The sequence below is a fragment of the Blennius ocellaris genome (genome assembly GCF_963422515.1).
Source record: "Blennius ocellaris genome assembly, chromosome: 15".
Classification (NCBI taxonomy): domain Eukaryota; kingdom Metazoa; phylum Chordata; class Actinopteri; order Blenniiformes; family Blenniidae; genus Blennius; species Blennius ocellaris.
In genome coordinates this window covers 10,707,199-10,718,852 of record NC_137664.1, presented here as the reverse complement: position 1 = coordinate 10,718,852, position 11,654 = coordinate 10,707,199, and the positions used below count along the sequence as shown (strand labels likewise).

The 11,654-nt window shown below is 42.9% G+C and overlaps 1 protein-coding gene across 1 annotated transcript; it reads right to left on the bottom strand.

The window, feature by feature from the left end:
• Positions 1–1,187: 1,187 nt before the first annotated feature.
• On the bottom strand, positions 1,188–10,522 carry atp6v0a2a (ATPase H+ transporting V0 subunit a2a). The gene is made up of 20 exons (XM_080510620.1): positions 10,397–10,522; positions 10,030–10,108; positions 9,766–9,863; positions 8,169–8,306; positions 7,700–7,797; positions 7,475–7,601; positions 7,103–7,185; positions 6,929–7,022; positions 6,633–6,845; positions 6,007–6,157; positions 5,782–5,921; positions 5,541–5,698; positions 5,339–5,429; positions 5,136–5,254; positions 3,148–3,358; positions 2,940–3,059; positions 2,734–2,850; positions 2,501–2,618; positions 2,207–2,378; positions 1,188–2,078 (listed from the first exon to the last, which is right to left on the bottom strand). The coding sequence occupies exons 1-20, from the start codon at positions 10,505–10,507 to the stop codon at positions 1,976–1,978; spliced, it is 2,541 nt and encodes an 846-aa protein (XP_080366746.1). The 5' UTR covers positions 10,508–10,522; the 3' UTR covers positions 1,188–1,975.
• Between the last annotated feature and the right edge of the window lie 1,132 nt (positions 10,523–11,654).

The window sequence follows — 11,654 nt, the reverse complement described above, 5'->3', positions numbered from 1 at the left end:
AATGGTGGGGCGAGCTCCCCTGGGGGGGCGTGGTGGGGTGTCAGGGGGGGCGTGAGGCAGGCGCAACTTTCAGTATTAGTGTCTTTATTCATGCTTGAACGATAAAAAAAAGGGCCTCCAGCTCATTTTATTAATTTATTTTGATAATCAGGCGATTGTATGCAGAATGCTGGTGCCAGCAACTCATACAGTGGTTTATACAGATAAATAAATAAATATTATCAGGTTCTCAATGGTAGTACAATTCGGAGGGGGGGGGGGGGGGGGGGGTGAAAATGTTTTTGTCCTCTAGGGGGGGGCGTGACAGAAAATAATTGAGAACCACTGGGTTAAATCAACTGGAGGGCGCCCTTGCTTCTTTTACCTTTTATAACACCCCCTAGGAAAAAAAAAGAAAAAGTAATTGATTGACCCTTGCAGTGATGTGTTGACCTTTTGAGCAGTTATGGTACAGGGGGCGCACTCTGGTCATGGTTAACTTGCAAGAGGAGAGGTTTATTCCAAAATTATATCTATTCTGGTCGGAGTGACCTTCTCAAAGATGACACTGCACTCCCCCATGTGACAATGTAGTAAAGAAAGAGGGTGCCAACTTAAGTGGGGGTCACTGAATGGCCTGAATCAATTTAATCATGTATGTCCTTTGCAATCATCAGCTAAAAGCTCAATAACAGTTATTTAAGTTTGATAACTTTTATAAAGCAGGTGTCCATCACTCAACTATTTATCTTCTGCTTCATTTAGTGGTATTATATTTAGATAAATGAAATCATCATAGCAACAATGCCCAACTAACATTGTTCGATATATCTCCTGAAGCGTCTGTAAAAAGTAAAATACTGAAATATTACCAGGTTGAAAAATATATCAAACTGAATACTCATATTTACATGATACCTTGATCAAAATAGAGGCTGCTGTCAGTGTAAAGGCTTCATCTATATTTGTAATCTGTTCCTACAGGCAGCCAATTCCACGTATGATTTACAGATAACAACTCAATTCATGTCACAAATTAACAGTTTCTCACCAACATGATGTTTAATGTAGCCAGTTAAATCACAATGAATGCTGTATTTGTTTGCATTTCTCAAAACCTTTATTCAACACGTAAAATGGTAAAATATTAGACTCTTGTACAGACAATAATTTAAATAAATATCAGGATTATTAAGTAATCCAAAAAGCAGTATAATCAAAGAAAGAGACCTCAGGCTCTTTGACATTTTTACGAAGTATTTTTTTTTTCTTCATTTTTATCCATAACAGGGAAGGTTATGTTTAAATAAATGTGTGAATGAGTAAATGAGCAAACAGCAAACAGTTGATTATTTTCATTTGGCATCGTCACAGTAACTAGTGAAAACTTGAAATTGTACAATCATTTCTGCAAAGTGCTTTGTGACAATATGCCTCACAAAAGAGTTGTGTTATTGTCATTTTGTGTTTGGACGTCTTTGTCATGGGAGGAGTTGTTTAAAAACCCAAAGGCATCCTCACATCGTCATCAGAAATAAATCTCTATGGCACTACATTGGGATGTGTGATATGATTCTGGTAGATATTAAAATTGCAAATTTTACATTGCACTGTATATCTGTTTAAATACTATGTTGTAAATTATACAAACCTTAGCATAACATAGCACAATGCAAATAAAGGAAATGAAAATAATCCAACTGGTGCGACAGGTAGTGCCGAGTAATCTCTCACCTACAAAATGAAAATAAAATCGACAGAAGAGTTTTGAACTTCTGTAAATCCAAAGGTTTTGCTGGGTACAGTGGTAAGGCAGTCAGCACAGCCAGGGACATTTAAAAATTGTCATGGTGAAAAAAGTTGCTACAAGAATGAGCTTCAATTCATTGTCTTGAAGGTTTGTTGTCGTTAATCACAGTGTGCATTGTTCCCACGTCCAGCATCCTTCCCGGCCTCAAAGTCTGCTTACATGTGAAGCCACTGTTTCACAGAGTTTTCAGAGCAAGCCGTCTTGCTCAAAAACAGAGGGGAGGAGGGAGAAGTCGAAGGGCACAAACTTAATGCCGGTCCCATGGTAAAATTTGTTCTGAAACTCCACCCTGAGATTAAAAAAAAAAAAAAAAATACTTAAATAAAGTCAAAGCAGAAAGCTCAGAGGCTCATGCATAGACAAACAAGTCTTCACGTTCGACTCAATATGTTAGCTAAAGGTTGAAGGCCGACTCACCAGTGAAGGCGGAGCGCGTGGAGGAACGCCGACAGGCCCTCCATGACGAGCAGGATGGACACGGTGAGAGCGGCGAACAGACCAAACACTGGCACCAGAAACACCACCCCGACTTTGGTGGTGATCCTGAAACCCAGGCGCATCACCATGCCCCACAGCACCTCGGAGAGCTCTGCAGCCAAACGGAAACAAACGGGGCGTGAAGAAATCGACGCGCGTCGAGTGGGAATGAGAGCAAAGGTAAAACGGTGACGGAGAGGCGGAGACTTGTCAGGGGCCCCTGACCGGACTTACGGGCGTGAGCCAGGCTGAGTGCCCAGAGGCGCAGGTAGGACGCGGTGTTGGAAATGCAACCCAAGCAGTACTCTATAGTGTGAATGGCCTGGTACAGGGTGACATCGGCAAAGTCGAACTGCAAAACAGTAGTGTATAAGATCTCTCAGCGATTTCATACATATCAAACAATGACATAAACGTAGTAAAGAATGTACTGCTTTATTATAGCTGGGAGTCTTTTTGAGCAACACCTGTTTCGGTAAAGCTTCTCTGGTCTGTGTTTCGTCTAATCCCTCCTCTTCATCATCTTCGTAGGACGGCGCTGCGGAGTTGTCATCCTCGCTTACGCGCCTCACTCTCTCGTAACCCTGCAACGGCGCGCGGATAACGTTAAGTCAACCCCGCTCCCAGTTAAGCCAACGTCAACAAACAGTGGTGGATTTTAAACCGGACTCACTCTGCGTCTGCGCAGGCCTTTTCCTCCACGGTACAGCCAGTACAAGTAAAAAGGTTTCCCTAGCAGCAGCACGGGCACCGACAGCAGAGCTACGACAACCAAGAAAATCTGCAGCCCCATCTGTTGAGCCGACACAACAAACGTGAGCTGTAAATGCAACCTGCCTGGCATCGGCATCCAAGTCCAGTAGGACGTCGTCAATACGGACCTGTCCGGGATACAGGGGAGTGATATCCTTCCCCTGCATGACGAACATGTTGATGAAGTGGATGAGGATGCTGGGAGCCTGACTGGAGTCCCGGGCACCAAATGCCAGCCACTTGTAGACAATCATGAAGACCAAGTAGCCGAAGAGACAAAGCAGGAAGAGCAGTTCAGGAAGAAATAGTAGATAGACATTAAATTTCTGTCGGAAGTGCCTGAAGGGAGAGGAAAAGAAAATATGGGAAGAAAAAAAAAAAAAGATAAGGGAGGGATAACTCAATAGTTCATGCCAACAGAAACTGGGTTAACACTGTGGCTGTGTTGATATGGTAACTTGGTAACTTTCTTGTCAGTCTAAACTGATTTATTTGGGACTGAGAAAGCAGATTTTACAGTTTACATGAACACTGAAGGAAGTGATCAGGCTGTTGTGTGGATTTTTATTCACCTCAAGTGTCAATCCCGTATTGATCTGAACAATGACGTTGGCTTATCTTATCCATGACATGCTAACATTATCCCACACACAATTTTTTTTTTTGGTAAATTGAGCAGGTTTCCATACATTTGGGCTTATTGTGAACACATTGGGCAAGATAGAAAAAAAAAAAGCATTAACAAAATAGATTCACATGATCAAAAACATTAAACCTAAAAGAATTCAGCAACTTTTTGCTGTTAAATCCTGTTTGTGCTCCATTTTTCTTTAGTTGTTTAGTGCAATTGTTAAAGTTTGTGAGTTCACCATCACGCAAGTGACCATTTTTTTTTTTGAGTTGGATTGTTTTGATCTTGTTTTGGGCTCAAAACTGTCTGGCAATGCTGCCCACGCTGAGCTTTCAGTCTGTGTATATTCATTTGTCAACAAAGGATAATCAAGCTGGCTGTGTTTCTCGAGGAACTGAAACAACAGAAAACATCTTTGTTCAGAGTCCGATCAGGAAGCCATGGACACACAGCATTTTTTTTTTTTTTTTTTTTTTTTTTTAACATGATGTGGCATCATTGTCTCCTGCATCAGTTGGCGGCTTTGCCACCTCCACTTCTTTTCAAAGCACATTGATTGAAGTGTCACATGGCGAATTAGTGCCACCGACAATTTCACAAAGTTTGCACAAATCTCCCACAGTGGGAAGCAGCCTGATGAGCTGTTTTCATGGACTATGAGCATAAACAGGTTCCAAAAACTCTTCCGATCTGATCCTGACTCCAATCAAATAGGGGCCATCTAATCTGACAGAATTATATACTGTATATATGGGCCCATTTTAATTTGGATTGGCATTGGATTGCTTATGTAACCACAGCTAATGTTATTTAACTTAAGCACCATATTTAAAAAAAAAAAAAAAGTACAACTATTGCAAAATATGACAATTTCATTTGTGGATTATTAATTAAATAATGCAACTCGTGACTCTTCTTGTATTTCAGAGATGTTGTCTAAACCTTGTGGTAGAGTTTCACTGAGATGCAAATCCAGGGCAAGAGCTCTCTTCATCGACAAACAAAAGATCATTCTGTCCTCATGTTTTCATTCATTTGAATGCTTCTGCAAAGTCCAGCTTGACGTGTCAGTATTCCAAATATGAACAATGTTAAATACAATACATATAATCAAAAACATAGTATTTTCTTATTCCTATCGTCTGTTCTGATGATGCTTTTCTTCTTTCCCTCATGCACATCATTGACAGTAGTACCGTATGTTTGAGTGCTTCATGTGCCGCTGCTTCTGCTACTGAGAGTTACTTCACCTTTATTACCATCAGAACCTTCATTAGTCGTTACGATCTTTCGATCAAATCTACCAAGCATACACCTATGAGGAAATTGTATTTTTCACTCTATCTGCCAGTGTTATTATTGAAGTTGGATAGCTGTGACGCCCACTGGAAAGCAGATAAGGGGCTTCTGCAAAAGCCTGTTCCTACGTGATGTGAATATATATATATATATATATATATATATATGATGTCTGTGGCAACTTACAAGTGGTTGAAAACACTGAGCACAACTCCAAAGCTCATGTGGATGACCCCGATGATGACTGACATCTTCATTTTGTAGGAGTTGAGGAAGGACAGACGGTTCACAGCCATGTTCCATATCTGGTGGAATATTTACAAGGCAGAAATGATAAGAGAACAAGTCATTCATAGTCCATCCGCAATGTCCGGAGTGCCTTTACTCACAGGATCGATGCCGAATGGGTACGGACCACTGAAAACACCACTGACATTAGGGTCCAACGTGAGCAAAGCGTTGGCTTGGAGGGTTTTGTTTCTGCAACACGCAAAAACGACAAAGCCAAAACATTGAAACCCTGCCCGCACCGACGTGCGAATAAACAAAAAAAAATTATGATCTGAATGTGTGTTCGTACTGATAACTCACGTCCACTGCTGACTTGCAAACATTGCCTTGATGCTCCAGCCAGAGCCAAATATATTTAGAGATTTGGAGAAGCAGTCATTGTAAATGAGTCCAGTGTAGATAGAAAAAAGTCCCATCGTCAGGATGATGTAGCGTCCGTGGAAAAACGTCATCCATATCTGGGAGAAGCAGAAGCGCGGCTATCAGCTGAAGCTAATTAAAAGCGATCCAGCAATGGAAGATGGTGCCAAATCATTCCCACCTCATTACTGGAGCGTTTCTTCTTTTGGTTCTTCTCTGTCAGCACCATCCACAAGGCAAACAGACTCATTACCATCCCGTGGCCAAAGTCCCCAAACATCACAGCAAACAGAAAGGGGAAGGTGATGATGGTGTATGGGGCTGCCAACAGAAGAAATATAGTGAGTCTGTATTCAGAACTTAAAACCAACCTTCGAGGAAAAGAAACCCACGCGAGTCCTTTTACCTGGGCTCACTTCACGATAGTCCCCCACCCCGTACGCCTCCACAATGCTCTGAAACCCCGATGTGAACTTGTTGGTTCTTAACAGGGTGGGCGGGGTGTCGGAGCTTGGGATGCGGTTCACAAAGGATGGGACAGTGGCATCGCCTTTTCTCTGATGAAAGGAATAGGTGAAAGAAAAGTGAATGATCAAGCTGAAGCTGGCACTGGACTGGACAGAAAGAAAAAAAAATTCTATTCTACATTAATCTTTGATACCACTTTACAAAGGTTGTAGTCCAACCGGATCGGATTATGAGGCAAGAACACTGAGAGGACTTCTATTCTATTCTATTCGGGCTGTCATCGTCATCCAACTCTATTCATAAGACAAAATAATGACTTTGGCGGCTTTACCATTTATTTACAGTTGCAACTACACAGTAGGGAGCTGGGATCAAGTACTTACATGACAAAGAACCAGTACAAATGCAATATGACTGTCGTGGTGTTTCTGATTGGGGTTCTTATTGTGAACTGTTATTGGACGTTACTTAGTCTCAGTTTAATGTGGAAATGCAAAAAATAAATAAATAAATAAATAAATAAACTCAGCTCAATCCGATAGATATATTGAGCTTCATACTCACTGAGCCCTCTTCGAGTGCCCCTCTCAGGTTTGCCAGGTCACTGACGGGACACCACACCTCGGCGATCAGACACTTGTTGGTGACGTCAAAGCTGCAGAGGTTGAGTATGTGGTAAATAGCCTTCATCTTCTTCACCTGGAGCACCCAGGTGAAGGCCGACTCTGAAGCCTTCTGCAGGACCTGCCTCAAGTAATCCTCCGTGCGATGAAGCACCTGAAGGAAAACAAAAGCTCATTGAAAAACACATGTACGACTATATATTCCCGTGTGGGCCAGAAGGAAGCGCTCGTCACTACGTTATTGAGGTCTTGGATGCGTGTCCTCAAGCTGTCCAACACGTCCGCCCGCTCCTCGTCGTTTTCGGGGTGCGGATAAAGGTGGCAGTGGTAACTGGCGACAACAAAGACAGATCTATCAACTATTAGCGAGGGACAATCGATAAGGTAAGACTGAGTGATTATGTTTCTTACCAATCACATATTTTTTGAACTTTCTGCCCAATCTGGTCTCCCCAAAAAGAGATGAGAAACACCACACTTTTGCTGATCTCACCCTGAAAAAACAAACAAACAAACATGTCAGATGAGTTTTTTTTTTCTTCCAAAACATTAATAAACATTATAATCTGCCTCTACTAAAACGTTCATCATTGTTGTGTAGCTTGTTGAGTGTCACATATCATTACAAACATGTACATCCTGAATAGGCCAGGAGTTCATCTCAGAACGCACACACATTAACAGCTTCCAGCAATCTGAAGTCACAAATTAACCTGACTTTGCAAATTCTTTGAACGATCTAGCAATTTAGTTTTTTCTCCCCATCTTGAAGGATGAACTCACAGTATCAAGATCGGCGAGGTTCTCGTCCACTTCTGCGTAGCTGAGGATGGTGTAACCTTTGCACACTCGCCACAACATGCGCTCAAAGGCTTCCACCTTCACCCGCTGGATCAGGCCGGATATAAAACTGTCCCCAGGAGAAATCAGACCGAGTATAAGTCCGAGGCATTTGAAAAGGAGAGGAATCACACCGCGATGTGTTTGACGACTCCTGATGCAGCTCACCCCAGCTTGGCTCCAAGTCTTTGCATCCCAGTACATCCCGTGACTGAGTCGGTCTCCATGGTGGGGAACTCTTCATACTGGGGACCAAGAGCCTCATGCTAGTTATGAAAAGGAGCGTGTTACATTTCTGACAGCTTGCACGAAGCGTTCCTGGCAATGGGCTCTTGGCGTGCAAAAGACGAATAAGCTGTTACGATGCCGCGATGTCGACTCTGCGTACTGTTACTCTCTACCATCACACACGCGCGGGCCACTGCAGCGGTCGCACTCTGCGCGAGTCAGGTGCTGCGTATGGCGGCCGCGATATGACCGAGTCGTTAATTAAAGTCCGCACCGGCACCTCGGGGAAATAAAACGCGTCAGCGGCAAGAAAAAAACATGGCGTCTCGCCAAAGATCGCAAACAGAGTGGGAGGAGAAAACGCTGGCGCGTGGCAGCCGACGTGAAAGCTGCGTGGAAACGCACTCACCCTGGAGCGACTGTGTATGAAGGTCCGCGTGATCTTGAGCATGTGCGTGTACTCGGTGAGCTCCAGCAGGTTCCTCTGCAGCTTGTCTTTGTTTTTTGCCACTTCGCTGAGCTCCATCTCCAGCCTCTGGAGCTGCTCCTGGACACAAAAATAGATGTTTTGGGGTTTTTTTCAGTCTGACTTCTGCAGCTCAATCAGGGTCAAGAATCAACATTAAAATGGACCAAGCATCAAAACACGGCTGCAGTCTTCACTTCCTTAAGTGAGCTCGATAAAGACGGGGCAGTGGTGGACATTACTGATGGATAAACACATAGATATTATAAATAAAATACACGTCAGTTAGTAAAGCGACTCTCTACTGCCACCTAATGCAGTAAAACATCAAATAATAGTAATGACATGCTGCACCTTTAAACCTGAAGATCATACAAGTTAAAAAGTCAGATTTTCAGAAATGGGAGGAACACATTTGATGACATTTTGCACAGAAAAAAAACAAAAAACCTTACCTTCACTTTGAGAGATACATGACCTTGTAAATGATTATTATTATTGTTGAAAGACCAATGACAACCAAAATGCTTTTTTTTTTTTTTCATGAAGAATAAATAACACAAATAATGACAATACATGTTGCATTTGAAAACGAAGTTTCAATCAATACAGTGGCAATGAAAATCTGTTACAGTCTCAGTATTCAGTCATGGTGCCGGGGTTACAAATGAATCAATTCATTCATCTTTTGTTCAGCTACATTATTGCTGTATCTCACTCCGCCGTTATATTTGTGCCTAAATTCTGAGCGAGCAATGGGAAACGCCGGAAAACAAATTATGTGAGCGCACAAATAGTATTTTGAGGAAAAAATGTAAATTGGGTGAAGAAAGTGTAGTTATCCCCTCATGATACGGTCAAGTTTACAATGAGCTTCTTTTAATAGCTTGGTTTTATCACACAGCATTGATAAATATCTGGCGTGTTTTTTTTTGTTTTTGTTTTACTGTGTCTGAAAAGAATTTGTGTTAATATGTGCTCATCCATCCATCTTCAATACATTCGATTGTTTATCCTACATTTCTGTACAGAAGTACTTTTAATGCAAAGAAACGTATTACTCGTGAAAAGCCACAAGGACGGGTCCAAATATTTTACTAGCCGCCTTTCAGAGCGGTAAAGGTGAGAAATATATTAGCGAACAAGTTGATGGGATGCATTCATTCGTCAATTTGCTGGCGAATAGCTCAGTCGGTGAGACAAAAAAGACTAATCTCTCAATTAGGCGGGGAAAGCGGCGTAATTACAACTTTCTATTTTTTCCCGTCATTTCATTCATCTTCTCTCCTGCTTCAGAGGCTTGGAGCCGATCCCGGCGAACAATGGCCAAAGGCAGGTCACAACCTGGGCAGCTCACCAGTCCATCACAGAGGCACCCAAAGACGCATCCGACTGAATTTGTACAGCATTATTATTCAGGGGTGGGTTTAATTTGACGAAATGTCGACGAAACAACCGGTACAATATTACATTGTATGGAGAGACTTGGACCACGAGGAATCAGAGACGACAATCACAATGTCACAATCACAACACTGACCATGATTTCAAGAACTTGTCTTGGGGGCGGGGCGAGCGGACTCTCCTCCTCTTCCGGAATGGCTATTTTCGCCTTCTGGATCTCTCGCAGGAGGTAACCTGTCCACGCAAAAAAATGTGTCAGAGTGAGCTGTGAAAGCTAAAAATCCCTCGCGTTGGCATTTTTTTTTTTCTTTTTAACCACAAAATATAATTACAACCAGCCATGTGAGTCCCTTGATGACCCTGATGCACCCACATGAACCTTCCCAGGTGCCCTGCTTACCCAGAATCCTCTCCATCTCCTCGCATCTCTTGATTTCGCTGACAAAGCGCCGTTGGAATGAGCTGACACTTGGGTTGAGCTGAAACAAGAGGAGGCCCCACAAGTCAGGGGCTGCGAGTTACTGCATCAGATAGATGGATAGATAGATAGATAGATAGATAGATAGATAGATAGATAGATAGATAGATAGATAGATAGATGCACATCCTCCCTGCAACATGCATGCATAATCAGACAGATAATGAATGGTAGAGATCAATCAGTTCATTCATCCTCATTGCTTTAAAATTACAACGTATCTAATCTGAAAAGACATTGATGTTTTGTTCCCCCCCCCCCTCACCACCACGAGCCTCTTGATACTTACATCTCGGAATTCGACCAGCCCCAGCTCTCCCAGCTCACTAACGCAGTCATATTCAGAGCCGGACTGCAGGAACAATTGCGCCAAGCACATCTCCTCACTCCGAAACACCATCTTTATCTGCCACACAGAGAGATCCTCTTCCTCCTCCTCCTCCTCCTCCTCCTCCTCCTCCTCCTGCCTGTAATCTGTCTGTAGCCTGGGCTCCTGCACCTGCACAACGACCCTATTCACCACAAGCAAAAAAAATAGGGCATCGCAATGTTCGACCAAAATCACCGCTCAGACCAATTAACTCCGGTGAGGATTTAATTATTGTCCACTAATGTCGACGCTTTCCATGAGGAAAGATGGGTTCGTCCTCATGCTGCTGGATGTGGGAGTCGCACCGGGTCGTCTCCCACCCCCCTCACCACCGCCCCCCCGCCGAGCGTCTGCTCGTCTAACGTGAAAACAAAGGCAGACGCCTCCCGATGCGCCTTTTGCACGAAGCGACGTGTGAGCGGGGCGTCATCATCCTGGAGGCTCGGTTTCTTTTTTATTTATTTATTTCTTTTTACCTTCAACACCTGTCCGCCTCAACAACGACGACGCAGCGGCGGCACGCGCACTGACGACAAGCAAAAAAAACCAAAAAAACAAAACTCGATCGAGGCGCACACGCAGACGGACGAGGCTGAAAGTCACGTCAAAAATAAGCCACAGTCACAGAAATAGGCTACGGCCTTTATTCGCTACGTCGCCCGGCAATTGACACAGATTGCGTCTCCGGGGTTGCCAGATATCGTCGCATCCCCCGAGAATCATCGGATCTTGAAGGGAGGGAGGCGTCGCTCTCGTTGGAGAGATGTTTCACTGCAAGTACTGACTAGAAAGGAATTAAAAACAGGATTTTTTTTTAATACATAAAATGTAAGTTAAATCTGTATTCTATAGAGTATCTCTGGAGAAATAGCGAACACGTGTTTGAGCTAAAGATACTTAAATGATAGAGCTTCGTTACTGCTTTATAATCGTAATATTTTCAACGTATGTCTCGTTTATTTGCATATATATTCAGTTCAATAATGTCTCGCGACAGCCAAAGACACAAAAGCAGGATACTTTCCCCAAAATGCTTTTTTCATGCCCATAATATTCTGTGTTCATACAAACAATGGTAAAATCTGGAATAAAAAAAAAAGAAGAAGACAGAAATAAGGTCTTTTGTGTACACTTTCTTGCTATGAAGTGACTGTGAGAGTGCAAACCACTACAGCAG

Bases quoted from the DNA above. Each gene is read 5' to 3' on its own strand.
- atp6v0a2a (XM_080510620.1), bottom strand. From the start codon at position 10,507: ATGGTGTTTCGGAGTGAGGAGATGTGCTTGGCGCAATTGTTCCTGCAG. The intron at 5,699-5,781 runs GTGGGAATGATT...TGCTTCTCCCAG, and splicing joins AGAAACGCTCCAGTAATGAG to ATATGGATGACGTTTTTCCA. The intron at 3,060-3,147 runs GTCCGTATTGAC...TCGGCTCAACAG, and splicing joins CTCCCCTGTATCCCGGACAG to ATGGGGCTGCAGATTTTCTT.